This window comes from Magnolia sinica, chromosome 4 (assembly GCF_029962835.1).
Source record: "Magnolia sinica isolate HGM2019 chromosome 4, MsV1, whole genome shotgun sequence".
In the NCBI taxonomy this organism is placed as follows: Eukaryota; Viridiplantae; Streptophyta; class Magnoliopsida; order Magnoliales; family Magnoliaceae; genus Magnolia; species Magnolia sinica.
Window position 1 is genome coordinate 87,146,334 of NC_080576.1, and position 15,923 is coordinate 87,162,256.

At 40.7% G+C, this 15,923-nt stretch overlaps 1 protein-coding gene across 4 annotated transcripts; it reads left to right on the forward strand.

Moving 5' to 3' along the window:
• Positions 1-13,959: 13,959 nt before the first annotated feature.
• LOC131243326 (HMG1/2-like protein) lies at positions 13,960-15,525 on the forward strand. Of its 4 annotated transcripts, none has more exons than XM_058242587.1 (8): positions 13,960-14,063; positions 14,160-14,217; positions 14,351-14,467; positions 14,548-14,605; positions 14,786-14,830; positions 14,931-15,011; positions 15,095-15,199; positions 15,266-15,525. In XM_058242587.1, exons 2-8 carry the CDS (start codon positions 14,168-14,170, stop codon positions 15,281-15,283), a joined length of 474 nt encoding a protein of 157 aa, XP_058098570.1. In that variant the 5' UTR covers positions 13,960-14,063; positions 14,160-14,167; the 3' UTR covers positions 15,284-15,525. The 4 variants fall into 4 exon arrangements, with proteins under 4 accessions (XP_058098570.1, XP_058098571.1, XP_058098569.1 ...); XM_058242588.1 differs by having other exon boundaries at positions 13,968-14,063; positions 14,157-14,217; XM_058242586.1 differs by lacking the exon at positions 13,960-14,063 and having other exon boundaries at positions 14,070-14,217.
• Positions 15,526-15,923: the final 398 nt, after the last annotated feature.

Sequence of the window (15,923 nt, forward strand, 5' to 3'; positions counted from 1 at the left end):
TGTGATGGTTGTACCACTGTCAAGTACAACTTGTTCAGATGGTGGTACATATCCACTTTCAACTATATCCCAAACATCATGATCCAAAGATCTTAGAAAGTAGTGCATCCTAGCCTTCCAGTATGCATAATTTGATCCATCAAACACTGGAGGTCTAGTGACCGATAAGCCCTCTCCTTTGGCCATATTCCCAACTTCAGTCAAGATGACTCTCTAGGCGGTGAAGCCCTTAAAGAGAGACCCGCTCTTATACCAATTGAAATTGCGGTAAAGACCGCTTTAGTTGAAGTAAGAATATGCCAATATGTCCTAAAAGGGGGTGAATAAGACTTTTTAAAGTTTTTATTATTTATTAAAAATCCTATTACACCAATCCTAACAGACGATACCTATCAGGATTACTCAAAAGTAACTCTACTGGCTTCCAAGCCCGGTAGAGGATCCAATCACAAACTATTCAAGAAATGAATAATATGTAAACTAATTTATGATGGATATGACTGTGTATGTGTGTGAGGTGTGATCTTAGATATGAAAGTATTAAAGTAAATCATATAATCAGAAGAATAACAATCTCAAACATAGTCATTTTTATAGTGGTTCGACTACTTATCTACTCCACTCTCGGTAATCGCACTTAACCCTTGAGTGTATCGGATTTCACTAAGGAGGTTTCACAGTGGTTCACCTCAAACCTAAGGTTTTAAATCAAGTTCACCTTCAACCTTTACAACCTACTCTGAGGCTAAATGTTTATGCTCTCACGAGCAAGGGTTAACACAACACACCCACTTTTAGGCACACTGGCCAAGGATCTTCCATAAGACCCTAACTGAGGTTTCACACGGTTTACCTCTAACCTAAGGTTTTAGACAAGTTCACCTTCCACCAGATGTTTATGCTCTCCATAGAGCAAGGGTCCACACAACGCACCCACCACGTACACTCCCGCCGGATGCCTCCTACGAGGGCTTGCAAGGGTGAGAAACACCTTAGACCCAATCCTACAGAGGAATGATCAAAGGGTCCTCTGAACTCTAGTTACTTACAGATAAGTGAATGAGTCTCATTCAGCTCATTGATGAAGATCTTCTCCTTTGTTGATGAAGAGTCTTCTGCTTCCTTCATCCATAACTCAAATGATGTACCAATATATGGCGACGGGTTGGGTCAAGGTTAAGACGAAATCCTACTCTATAAAATATTTTCGTATAAGGAAGATAGAGTGATTCCGATTATGCATTCAATGCATCACAGCTTAATGATTTGAGGATCCTTGAATGCGGAAGATCATTCCCTAATCCACTCTATTGAATATCAATGATGAGGGTGGATTGAAGGATGAACTTCCCTGAGAGAAAGGGCTTTGGGTATATGATCTAAGGTGAAACACTTGAAAACACTCTCTTCTTTCTCTACTAACAACAATAGATAAGTCCTCTTTATATAGGTAAAAGGTTCCAACGGATATAAAACGATCACATTTATGACAGAGTTCAATATCATCGAGCGGGGTCCATATCATCGAGCGTATACTCTCGATTGCATCGATTGTCCGCTTGATGACACAAACTTAAATGTTATACGCTTTTTGAAACCTAATGACAGCTGGTCGAGGGAATCGAAGTAAGTGTCGATGTCATCGGATTTCGAACTCCGATATCATCGATGAGAGGTTCGATTTATCGACACTTGAAAATGAGAGAGACTTGCTATGAAATATTTCAGGTTTACAAAAATGATCGAGGGACCTTCGAGATCATCGGAATTTGAATGTCGATGATATCGATAGCTGTGTCGAGGCATCGATAAATCCAAAGGATTATTCATTCTTGCTGGAGAGTTTATGTCCATGATCGATGCAATCGATTCAGCATCGATATCATTGATATTTGAATATCGATTCTATCGAGGGGCCCTTGATCAAAGATAAAACATCCTGAAATATTTGTTGGAAGATAAGGCGCCCATGACCAATAACATCAAGAGCCTTCCGATATCATCGGGATTTAAATTTTGATGAAATCGAGAAGAGTTCCGATATATCGATGCACACGTGATTTTCTTAAGTAAAACGGGGGCACCGAAGATCTGTCTGTCGATATTATCGAGTCACCATCGATGGACTTGAGATTCAAATATTGATGATATCGATATGTATATCGATACATCAATAAATTCGTCCAGAGATATATGCGATTGCTGGACGTATTTTGTCCTTATTTTAATGATATCGTTTAAGTATCGAGGACATCAACAGCACTGGTCGATTCTATCGAGAAGTGTATCGATAAAATCGATAAAGCAAGAAAACTTAGAGAATTTTCTGATTTTGAAAAAGTTTTCTTAACTTAAAAACCTTATAATATTCTAGTTTTTTTTAAGAATTTTATATACCTGGTGTTTTGGGACATGGGATGTAACGCCCCGAACTTTTCAATACTCGAGCATCGAAAGTCCTCGAACGTTACCATAGGATTCAACATAACATGTACCTTCTTTTGACTAAATCAGTAAATAACTCTTTATCAATAGTAAATTAGACGAAAATTATTTTTAAGAATTACTTGGGAACATGCCTACTACCATGAAGAACATGCCTACTACCATGAAGACCTATTAGATTTCATAATGTACTTAGGTCAGCAATAATGACCTAATTTCCATTGACCTAGGCCACTGAATCCCAAACCATGAAATTCTCCATCGTCCGATCAGCGTGTAGTCTTATAGCATGCCTAGGAATCATGAATTAGCCATTCATGCCAAATTTCATCTCTTAAATCATTACATAAGGGGCTTGATCGACAGATCAACCACTAACCATCAACTTTTGGGGCCACCTGACTCTTGGATATACTTCAATCGAAGGATCAACGCCCTAAATTACATGGAGAAATGGATGGACGGAGTAGATCTCTCATACAGTGGTCATAGTAGACCCTACATGTGTGTACGCGTACAACACCAAGGTGCACCCGCTGTGCACTGTCTCAAGAGGATTGGTCAGCGAGCGCTGACCCGATTAAAACCGAGCCCATGTTTTTCCGCCGCACGTAACGGACGCACCCTGTCTGTTTCGAGAGATGCGGTGGGCCACCATCATGGCCCATGAAGCTAATCCGGACCGTCCATCGTGTATATGGGTTCGGAACGGTCAGAACCATGCTAGCCTCATGCGCCTATACACGCACACGGGCCAATCACAACAGCCTTCTTTGCTACGCTAGATCGTGCGTCCGGGCAACCCGAATCAACCGGCGAGAAACGGGATCAGACCGGAACCAATGTGGTGATCCAGTCCAACCAGACGTTGGGAAAGGGAGTTCCTACGGTCCCTGTGAAGTCGGATGGGTCGGATTGGTAGGCCATCCGCGCCAAACGCGGGACGAGCACAAGATAACACGCTGCGCAGGAACAGAGTGCGGGGCGAATCCGACCCGCGGAAGGTTTTGTTGGAAGGATCTGTCACACGCAACCCACCCTATAAATTCACGTGGATCTCAGTAGCCGAGGGAGAAGACGGAAAGAAATAAAGAAAGAAAGAGAAAGAGATCTGTCAGCCGAGCAGCAGCTCCAACTGCACAGGCTTCTGTCGTCCAACAGGGAAGAAAGAAGAGAAGAAGAAAGAAAGAAAGGAAAGAAAGAAGAGATTTACCTCTTCCTAGCCGAGAGAGTCGGAGTTGCTAAAGAGATTCCGAATCTAAAAGAGGAGACAGGTTCACGGCTCCCTTCCATTCATCTTCCTTTTTTGATTTTCTTCTTTTCTTGTTTCCAAAATGGTAATGCTTGTGAACAGCTTACCGAGTCAAAACCGAGTCGACTCAGTGGGTCAGCGTGTCTGATGGCACGATTAGAATCAGAATTTAAAAACGAGGCATTCCCCTAAACAATGCTAGGGAAATCTAATTGATACCTAACCATGTATACTAGGACGAGAATTAAGCCATAAAGGGTGATCGGACGTTTAAGTAGGGATTAAAGGAGCGAGCAGACAATCGAAGGTGAGGGTTTTATCCTTTGAGCTTACTTTAATTTAAGCTATTAAATTCATCCTGGTTTTATACGTAACTTTATGGATTTGATCTCGCCTTTACATGTATTTAATCTGGTTTTTTTTTTGTATTACCCGAATCTTACATATTGTTATATGTTCACCATCAATTATTAGCCTCTTTAGTGCCTTTTACAATATGAGTTAATGTGGATTATTCTGTATTTCATGTTTACATGTCCTCTGGGAATTATCCTCTCAATTGATTTATTTTATATTATTGGCCCTTTTGGGATTATGACATGATGTCAACCACAAAGAGAATTTCTCTGCATTTATGCGAGGCCATGGATGCAAGCCTTGCCCTGCCTCATCAATTATTGAGTTGGCTCTGCCACTCGTCTCTATATTTGAGATGACTCTGCCACTCCTCTTTATATTTGAGTTGACCATTGTCACTCTTCTCTTATTTTATTGGCCTTGTGCCGTCTATCTTTAAGGCACGGGCATGTGTCCTGTTATTCCAGAACCTTCATGATACAGTTTTATTCTTGATGATTCAGCTATATTCTCTGTAATGAGCAAGTGATGTAAGGTATCATGACTAGTGATTCGATTATCTTATCATGGACGTAATGCATTACGGGTAGCGGCCCTCTTGGTCGGCACGTAATTCCGTAGGTTGGCTGGCGTGGTGCACAAATCGATGTATGTAAATCGGTATATGTGTTACATCAACTTTTCGGGATTGGATGTCGCAGTTAGTCGCTCCATGAACATATCGTGTTACGTAAATCCCCCAACCGCGTGTTGTGTTGCCTTGAGACGTTCGCATAAATCCACGTTAGTGTTGGCCATGCCGGCGAATATCCGTAGTTATGGGATGCGGGTCGAGCCAGGTGTCCTATGAATTATACTTCACATCGTGATGATCACTATGTATGATGAGCCACACACACTATACTAGGCATTGCACCTCTTGTAGGCAGATTGCGCATGCTGATATCTCATGTATTAGTGGAGTACGAGACGTATCATTTCATCATTTTCTTTTTATGAATCTTTTGAATTATTGTTAATCTTGAAGGATGACCATCACTATGAGTAGGGCATTGACCCTCTCCCAACTATATAGATGATGCAGGTGACGAACAGATGGAAGAACCTAAGGATCACCAACTTGAGGGAGAACACGACGAATAAAGTAGAGGATAGGAATTTAGTTTTACTTGCGTTTCTGCTATTCATGGAATTTATGTTGTGCTCCTATTATGAGAGCCTTTGACAATTTGATTATTTTCTTTTGGGATAAGGAAGACAGTTAATATCATTCTTATGGCTGGTTTCCACCTAAAGTGTATTTGAATGTGATGTCGATAGGAGAAAATCTCAGGGCAAGTCCTTGGGACATTCTCACTTTACAATATTAACACCTGGTTTCCTCGGGCACGAGTACATACTCTGGTCGTGAAATTTCGGGATGTTACATGGGATGTGAGACTTAGATTTGCCTATGACGAGCTTGCACACATCCGATTGAGACAGACGCTTTGATTTGATCTTTCTATGAGGCTCTACAGTCTAGCTGACTCAACACTCATGCTAATTAATAAACTAGAGCACTTTCACAAACCTCCCTTTTTATAGAGGTTTGAATGAAACCAAGGGCCTAGAATTTTGCTGACATATCAAGGTGGACTCCACAAGTTAAATCAGGGCCAAGGGCCCTTTGATTTTTATGCACGGGCCAAAATATGGACAACATATGTTGTTGTCCAAATTTCAACCCAGTTAAAGTATATGTTTTGGGTTAATGATTAGACCCATTTTCAGATTCTTTTTTGTAGTGTGTGGACCCCACTTTGATGTGGGATGGGGCCCACACCCTACCTCTCATGATTGAGGCCCATGGGTTGGGCCAAAGATGGCTAACTGTCCAGAATTTTCTGGACAGTTCAACAATGTAGTATAGTAGAAATCATCTTGTTCACCTAAATTTCTGGAAGAAATGGGCCACTCCAGTGGACCCCATTTATTGACCAGATATAGGACCACCTTTCCACCAAATTTTTAAGGGTTTCGGTGGGTCCAGGCCCACTCCATGTGGTCCCAAACATAGGGACAATTAAAATTCCAGTAACATTTCACTCTGAAAAGATTGTAATTTCGAATTTAATTAAAATATTTTTGATTATTTAAAAATTTTAAAAATTTACAGAGAGGTGGCCCACCCATGGTAGGACTTACCTACCAATTTTTGGGGCCAACGGACCCTTGTGCACACCGTGGCAAGGGTTAGACCGGCCCACTAGGCTGAGACGCCTAAAATTTCTGGACAAATTATAATCCTGAATTAAATTAAAATATTTTTGAGTGTTTAAATCATGAAATTTTGTAGAGGTATGGCCCACCCATGGGAGGACCACCCTATTAAATTTTAGGGCCAATGGTCCCCTGTACCGACTGTGGTGCAGCCTGGAGTGGCCCACCTGGCTGGGATGCCCAGGCTAGGGCATCCAGCCTTAGCTAGCCGTCCAAGCCACTTTGTGGGCCCACCTTAATGTTTTTTATATCCCACCATTTATCCATGTCGGGTCCATAGGGGCAATGATCATCCTCCCTCTTTAGTTTTCTATTTTTGGGGCCCATTGGATGAGTTTTGGGGCCAAATACCTAGGCTCATAAGGCTGTCTACACATGGGATGCCCAACCCATTGGGCTGTTGCTGGACGTCCAGTCCATCAACATGGCCCATCTGATTTATGTGTTCCATCTACTCTCTTCATTTGGTGGACCCTCCTGTGACATGTATGGGTCACCAGAAACTAAAATAAATATGTAATTTAATTAAGTTTTGAATTTCCAGCAATGCCAGATTGTGGGTGGGCTGGAACTTCAATAATAGGCCCATGGTTGCTGCCCATAAATGGATGTTTTGGGGCAGCATGGTCCACCAAATTTGGGATATTGTTACACATATCTTGACCTATTTTTAATTAGATTTTAGGCTTAATTAGTGTATACTTAAGGCTCACTTCAACTGGGGTTTTATTGGAATAATATTCATATTTGCATGTTGGGTTTCCTAGGTCCATTGACTTAGAATTTTCTTAATGGACCCCTGACCCTTGGGCGTATAAATAGTACACTATTGTGATGGGTTTTATGGGCCAAATACTCAAGTAGTTGGGCTCTTGCCCATTTAAAATAAATCCATATTTGGGCCGAGATGTGAGGCCCAAATTACTTATTTTTAAATGTAAGGATTACCCATATGTTTGAAATAATGGGTTACCCATTAGGCCCACCACAATGAGTGGACTCATGGCCTTTATGGTTGGGCCCAAACCTTGTTTAAGGGCTTACCATGATACCTAAGTATTAGGCTTAGTGTATGGCCCACCAAGTCATGGATTGCTTGGGCCTTGGACTTTACTTTATATGCATAGCGGGATACCTTTTGGGACCCAGTTGAGGTTGGATGTCCTCCTTGGTGGCCCTAAGGTAGGCCCATAGGGTTCTTGTGGGTGGTTGAAGGCCCACCTTGGACCTTGTTAGGACCGTTTCTCCTTGATACTTTATGACTCTCTTAGTTGTGGGTCATTCCAAAGTATTGGGCCCCCACTAGAGGACTTCACTTCTCCTTAGAGTACCCATCTAGGTATCTAGACCTTGTCTCTCCTTGAGAAGGAGGAATATATTCTACAGGTAGCGCACTTACTTCATTGTGACCTATATGCATCATCTGTGTAAATTGATTGCATTGTGTAGTGGTCATAAAGGGATGAAGTTTCTCTCCTTATGCACATTGAGTGCCTGAGGCTTGTGCATGATCTATATGTGTGACTCATGCATTGACATCACATTTCATGATGATACCGCCCTTGCTTCACCGGGGCTTTGTCTTCACAGGGACGTCCGTGGATGACCGTATGTGTGGACACCAGAAATATTACTTGAGCATGCTGGGTGCATAGGATACCCATGGCTGAAATTTCCAAAACTTCCATGGTACCAAGGATCTACCCCAACACCATGACTGATTGGAAACTATGAGCGCACGAGGGCCTTATACCGTTAGGCCGCAACTCCCGCTGTTGTGTAGTTAGTTGGGTATGGGTGTGGCCTTACTCGCCTGATGTAAGGAGGTATTACTAGGCTAAGTTTGACCAGCTCGGATCTACTACCTTCAGGCCTTGCTGGTGATTGTCTGTCCACAGGAGGGTAGTGAGGTCTCTTACGCTCATTTGACTGTGCGGGTCTGTAGATCGGCAGTCATCCAGTAGTATACTAAACCCCGGTGATTTCCTTATGATTGGAAAATGTACTTGATATGTGGATTCGGTTATGAGCACTGGCATCACTTCGCATTGCATTCGCAATGGCTGTATAAGCCCCTTTATACATCGCCTTGGTAATGCGCCTAGTACTCATTGCATTGTATTCATGTTAAGCCTCAGTAAGGCTAGTGATATTGTCATTGATCATGTTTCCCTTCTTGTATCTCTTGTTATTCTTCTGCACATCATTATCACACACTTCCACTACCCTCTAAGCTTCTATAAGCTTATGCACGATTGATGCGTGCAGGAGATCCTAGGCAAGCATCGTAACGGCTGAGCTTGGATTAGAGTTGAGCTTGAGGACCTCGGTGTTACAGACATTTTTCTCTCCTTCTTCTATTATCTTATATATGTCCTTTTGGACCTTATGAAAACTTGTAAAAGTTCAAAGTCTTAGTGGATTTTGTGATGTATGTCTTTGTTATTTTCAGATATACTTGTTGTGATCTTAGGTATGCTCATATTGAAAGTGGTTATACGGTTATGAAAATTCTTCTTGTAGGATCTCAGGATCGGAACCTGCCTTAAGAGCCAAGAAAGGGGTACTACGGAGGCTGTTGCGGCCAGAACCGGCTATCGGGTTCCTTGTGAGTCCGGTTATTGAGTTTGGGGCGTGACAAGCTACACCCATTTCGATTGGTAATAAGATAACCTTATAAAATGAACCAAAGCACATGGAGCCAGGTCTTTGAACTCCTCAAATGTTGTTTAATGTAGGGATTAGTCAAAGTTATTACATGCACAAGTCAATTTAATATAAGCACGATAAGCCTCCCAGCTTAGAGACCGAAGCATAAGTGTCAAACAAGTCTAGTACAAAGAGCTATATCCATAGCATACCGACACTCCTATCAAAGTCCAATCCATTCGAACTCTCACATTGGAGGACCAAGATAGAATAACCACAAGTTTGTTTTATAACCTGCTAAGTGGCCATGATTTTTAATTAAGTTTGACCAACAACAAATATGCTTTTAAGTTTTTAAAGAATTCAGTTATTAGCTTTTATGTTTGTTGGAAAATGTTTAAGTAGGGCTACTATTTTTAGGTAATGGTCAAATTTTATTTAGTCAATACATTGGGTCTTTTAAGAAAATTAATGAAAAGTTTAAAATTTTATTTTAATTCTTTAATAAAAGTCAAAATGCAAGCTCTTAATGTTAAGGCAATTTTTTGAAAATAAAGTTAGCTAAAGAATTTTTTTTAAAAATTCAGAAATCATAAAAAGTGTAAACTAAATTCATTTTATCCTTTATAAAAATTAGAAAAGCCTAAGAATATAAAATTTTAACATTTAAATTCCTCTTTACCGCGTCATAACTTTTTACCAGTCAACCTTTCACAATTATGATTATGGGTTGCCCAAGCCACTTGCTTCTTCTCACCTGTAAAGATTAAAAACTAATGTAATTTAGCGTAACCTATTTTAGAAGAGCTTCCTTAACCTAAAACGCCATGGGGCCACCATGATGTGCACATGACATCCAATCTGTCAAGTTTACATGATCATTTTAGAATGTAAAAAAAGGAAAAGAAAAGAAAAGACTGTCCAAAGTCATGCTCCCAACAACAACGGGGATTGAATGCTTACATTTTATAATTTTTTAGGACTACTAGAGTTTTAGACTAGGCTAATATTTGTAGTTTTCTTTTATCATATCAAATTGTATGGCATAAAAACATCTTGTGGGCCTAAAAAAGTTTGAATGATGGACATTCCATCTTACCATTTGTGTTGTGGTTCACTTGGGTCTTTGATCCAACTCATTTATGGTCTGACATCTTAGCATGAGCTCATTGAATCGATGGATGGAGTAGATGCACCCGGTGTAGATGAGGTAAATTGGATTAGGAGAGTGAATTAGGTGCGGGGTTGGGTCTTTACTAAAGCCGGGCAGAATCCGACCCGATTTGACGGATCCAATCCGAACTGAAAGCCAAGATTGGGTTAGATCGAGTAGGCTCACTCAGATCCAACCGTACATCGAGTCGAGTTCGGATCAGTGGCCAATATGGACCGATCCGATCCAATCCGCACAATGTTCATTCAACATTGTTTGTTGTCCACTTGAGATTGGGATATACCTTATTTTTGGTTTAATATCATAAAATGATCAAGAAAAATAGATGAACAACATGGATGAAATAAATACATTATGGTGGGGTTCACAAAGCATCAACCACTAGCCATTGGCTGGTGGCAGGGGAGTAGCCAATCCATCCTCTCAAGTATCAGTTCACGGCTCAAGGTGCATTGAGCACCGAGACTTGAGTCTCTGACTCTGACACAAGAAAAGGGCAGCGTATTGCGTAGTGAGTAACTCACTACGCCTAGCGTACTGAGTAAACTTTGTGGGGTCCACCATAATTTATGTATTTTATCCATTCCGTCCTTTCATTTTGACATATAATTTTAGGTCTTGAGCCCAAAAATGAAGCATATACAATGTTCAAATGGACCATACCATAGGAAACACTTTAAATGAATGTCTACCAGTGAAAAATTCTTGGGGGCTGTAGCAGTTTTGGATCAAGATAATAGTTGTATTTTCCATTCATCCATGTCTTTATGATCTTATGAACAGGTTGGATGACAAATAAACATCACTGTGGGGCGTAGAAAGGTTTCAATGGTGGAAATCATTATCCCCACTGTTTTCTGTGGTATGACCCACTTGATCTTTGGTTTTGCTTCAATTTTGGGCTCAACCCCTTAAATTAGATGGAAAAGCGGATGGACGGTGTGGATAGACCACATGCATTCAAGACGGGTCCAACTGAGTTTACTCAGTATGATAAGAGCGTAACTCGTACGCAATCCAATTTCCAAGAAAAGAAAGAAGATGGAAGCGGATTGGCAGGTGTACCACGCACCAGGCAGCTGGTGTATTGACGTCAACAAGTTATGTGGGTCTCATCATGAGGTATGTGTTATATCCAAACTGTCCATCCATTTGGTGGGCTCATCTTAAGGCTTGAGTCGAAAAATAAGACAGATCTAAAGATCAAGCATACCACACTGCAAAAAGCAGTGGGGGTTGAACGTCTACCATTAAAACTCTTTTAAGGGGTTAGAGAAGTTTCAGATCAATATGAAATTTGTTTTTCCTCTTCATCCATTTAGTTGTGACCTTATTAATAGATTGGATGGAAAATGAGCCCTACGAATTTTTTAACTGTGAAAATCATATTTTTAAATATTTTTGAAATTAAAAAAATTAATTTAACACAGACATCCGAACTGTACCCAACCCGATTTGACTCGGTTTTCTGATCAAATCGGACTTGGTTCGGGTCAGGCCAACAATGCAATGGATTGGATCAAGTCAGAGGACCCGGATTCGGTCCCAGATCGGATCGAGTTCGGGGTCAGTCATTGAAAATTTCGAACTGAGTCGAGTTGGATCCAATCTAGTCTAACCCGTACCTCTAGTTTCTGCTCATGCCTTGGTAGTAGATTCAAAGAGTCTCAATTGAGGCTATGGGTTCCCGTACTCATTATGGTGAAAAATTACTATTATGTGAGTGCATGGGTGTGTTGGGGGTGTGAGTGTGTAAAAAAAAAAACAGTAAGCTGACTCTCACCCAACAGACGCAATCCTAACCATTGGTCGCACCTTGATATATGTGTAGTATATCCACACCATTCATTATTTTTTGAAATTGTCCATAAAATGAAACAGATCCAAATCTCAAGTGAACCGCACTAATTAAAGGAAACTAATGTTTCCCAACCATTTCATAGCATACCTCTAAAAGGAGCCCATTCATATCTCAAGTGGACCACACTACAGGAAAGAGTAGTGATTGATCACTTAAAACTTGTGGTGCGCCGGAATAGTTTTGAATCAATGTGATGATGGTTTTTTATTTCTTCCCTTTACTTAGTTCTTTTCGACCTTTAAGCAGCGTTGTTTCCGGTAGTGTAGTGTGGTCGTAATGTATTTATTTATTTTATTTTTAAAAAAATTGTCTCATGTCCTAGATATGAGCTGGAAAAAGGGTTGGGCGGCATGATATGCTACATATGCATCAAGGTCCCACGCCAGGGAACCGCCTAATGCGCTCGAGGACGACGGACGCCGTTTGGCTAGTGACGCTGCCACCAACCAGGTGGCTAGTCGTCGGTGCTACGTGGACCCTACCATGATGTATGTGTTTTATCCACGCCGTCCATTCATTTTTAAAGATAATTTCAGGTCTTCATTACAAAAATGAGGTAGATATAAATCTCAACCACACCATGGGAAAACAGTAGTGATTGAATTTTCACCATTAAAAAGATCTCAGGGACCACTGTAATGATTATTTGACATCTGTATGAAGGGGAAAAATATATATCAGCATGATCTAAAACTTGTGTGGCTCCTAACAAGTTTTTAATGGTGTGTGTTCAATCAACACTGTGCGGTCCACTTGAGATTTAGATCAATCTCATTTTTGAGATCATACCATAAAATGATCTGGAAGAATAGGTGGTCAGCAGGGATGAAACACATACATCATGGTAGGTCCCACGGAGCACCGACCACTAGCCATCGGCTAGTTTCAGGGTCAGTAGCCGATCATTTTCAGGACCAAGGGGTTGCTCGTGTCAGGCGTTACCTTCACGGATTGCGTCGTGCACCTACTGAACGCTAATCCATCCAGCAGCGCACTCATAGGTCTATTGTGATGTATGACTTTTATCCATACCATTCATCCATTTTGAAAGATTATTTCAGAGCATGAAATAAAAAATAATGCAGATCAAAGGCTCAAATAGATCACATAGTGGAGATTGAAGGGTTAACATTTAAAGTTTCTTGCAAGCCATTGAAGTTTTGGATCAAGCTGTTATTTATAATTTCTTTCTAAGTCCCAGTAACGTTATCAACAGGTTGGTTTGGTCGATAGGCATCACTGTCACCGGTGCTTCTCGTGGGAGCGGATTAGGTGTGTAACAGGATGAGAGGGTGTTACCTTTACTGTGGGGCCCACCTTGACGATGTTTTGTATATCTATACCGTCCATGCATTTCTTAAGCGCATTTTAGAGCGTGGGTAAAAAACTTTAGAAGATTGAAATCTCATGTAGACCACACCAGAGGAAACAGTGGTGTTTTAATGCCTTACCATTAAAGTTTCGGAAGGGCTCATAGTAAGGTTTTCAAAATTTACTTAAGTTTTACTTGCCATCCAACCTGTTAATAGTGTTAAGAAAACTTGGACGAAGGATAAATAAAAAGACGAGCTTCATCCAAAACTTCTGTAGCCCACCAAAAGTTTTCAACGGTGGTGCCTTCCACATGAGAATTGGATCTTGTGTACTAAAAGGATATAAAAAAATTGATGGACGGCACCCACGAGCTCCAATTGCGTACTAACTCTGTGGGGCCCACCATCATGTACTTGTCTTTTCCAGCCGTCCATCCGTTTGAACTGCTCGAAAAACGGACGGACGGCGTGGACAAAACACATACATTAGGGTGGGCCCCGCAGTTTGGAAATCAAACAGCCCCTAAGCAATCGGCGTCCGATAAAAGTGGGAGGAGGGAGATCTGATTACACGGATCACAGACGTGGCGACAGGATATCGAATCCCGCCCAAACGCTTTCTTCCGTCGCGATTGAAATTTTAATTCTCACTCACTCACTCGCCACCGCTTATCTCTCTCGCTCTTTTCCCCACACGACAGCACAACAGCTCTGTCTCTCTCTCTCTCGAAACCCTAACCCCACCCCAAGGTAACCTTCCATCGACATTTCCAATCGTTTCCTTTCGATTTCCTTCGTTTCCAACCGATTTTTACCGATTCTCACCGATTAGGTCGTTTCCAGCAGGTACTGCGATGAAAGGAGCGAAATCGAAGGCCGACACGTCGAAGAAAGCAGACAGCAAGTGAGTTTTCAGCATTTCTCCCCGATCTGTTCATTTTTTCAGCTATTTTTCCTCAATCCCGAATGATTTCGTTTGGATCTCCATATTCTTCTGTGAAATGATGGAAAAAATCGTTTTTTCCGCCTACCCATAGGCTTTCTGTGAAGAGGAAAGGAAGCGATCGAGCCAGCAAAAAGCCGTTGAAGAAGGAGAAGACTGGGAAGGACCCGAACAAGCCGAAAAGGCCAGCGAGCGCCTTTTTCATCTTCATGTATGCTTTTTATTTTATTTTATTTTATTTTTATTCATTTTTTCGGATTTTATCTGATTTTTCTTTGATTTTCTTTGAAGGGAGGAGTTTCGGAAGCAGTTCAAGGAGAAAAACCCTAACAACAAATCCGTATCTGCTGTAAGCTTGATTCTATTTCCGTCATCAGATCTACCTAAGGCGGCGTTTGGTTTCACCAAATATCATGAAATTCATGATTAATCAGTCTAGTTAGGTGCAGAATATCATGATATTTGGTGCAGCCAAACACAGCGTAATTTTTTTTTTCGATTTTCATCCTTTTTATTTTTCTGAAATCAGGTCGGCAAAGCAGCTGGGGATAAATGGAAATCAATGTCGCAAGATGTGAGTTTTTTTGTTCCTCCCCTCTTATAAAAGCACAAAAAAAGTGAGAGTTGTTTTTTCTATTATCTATTTTTGAGAGTATATTTACTTAAATTTACAGGAAAAAGCTCCTTATATCGCCAAGCAAGAGAAGAGGAAGACCGAGTACAAGAAGGTCATGGCTTCCTATAACAAGAAGCAGGTATGTCCCCTCATTTTTTTATTTCATTTTATTTGTGTTTTAATATATTTTTATTAATATTTGTTATTAATATTTATTATCAGGCAGAGGCGCAAAACGAACCTGAAGACGAAGAGGAAGAAGAGGAGTCTGACAAGTCGAAATCTGAGGTGAATGATGAGGACGATGAGGAGGAGGAGAGTGGAGAGGTAAAAATATATAATTATTTTTAGAAATTACAAACCCAAGAATTAATTTAATTTTATTTTTTGTAGGAAGAGGATGATGAGTAGGAAGGCAGGCGATGGAAGAAACCTTGGAAAATGTAAGTTTTTTTTAGCCTTTTGGAAGATTCAGACATGGAGGTTTCTGAGGTCTACCGGTTCATGTGATCATGCAAAAAAAGATGAAGGATGATTTGAATAGTTCTTTTTTGCACAGTCTAGTGAAGAATTTCACGGTTATATCTTGGCTGCACATCGCCTTTACCTGTACTTAACTTTTGCTTCAAAGTTTAACTTCTCAGTTGTAGTTATTTTTGCTTGTTACCAGTTTCTCTCTTTTGTGTATGGCTTCACGTGATTTTTTTTTCCTGCCACCCTTCATCTGCCCACAGTAAAAGCAACCATGTCTGAGGCATGTATACCAGTTCAGGTGGAAAAAAAAAAAAAAAAAAAAGAAAAGAAAAAAAAAGAAAAAGAAAAAAGAGAAGAAGAAGAAGATCCACGGTCCATATTCAGTAAAGACTTCTAGCCCATATTACTAAAACTCTCACCGATTCAATTCGAAACTTGGCTGAGTCTACTCAGTAGGATTTCGAGTTGAGACAATAAGAACTTACTAACGTGGTTGATTTGATGAACGGTGACTTGTGCTGAGGCAGTCGCCTTGTCAAGATTGTTTTTAGTAAAATATAAAAGGAGAAGAGTAGGA

Bases quoted from the DNA above. Each gene is read 5' to 3' on its own strand.
- LOC131243326 (XM_058242587.1), top strand. From the start codon at position 14,168: ATGAAAGGAGCGAAATCGAAGGCCGACACGTCGAAGAAAGCAGACAGC. The intron at 14,218-14,350 runs GTGAGTTTTCAG...GCCTACCCATAG, and splicing joins TCGAAGAAAGCAGACAGCAA to GCTTTCTGTGAAGAGGAAAG. The intron at 14,831-14,930 runs GTGAGTTTTTTT...TTAAATTTACAG, and splicing joins GGAAATCAATGTCGCAAGAT to GAAAAAGCTCCTTATATCGC.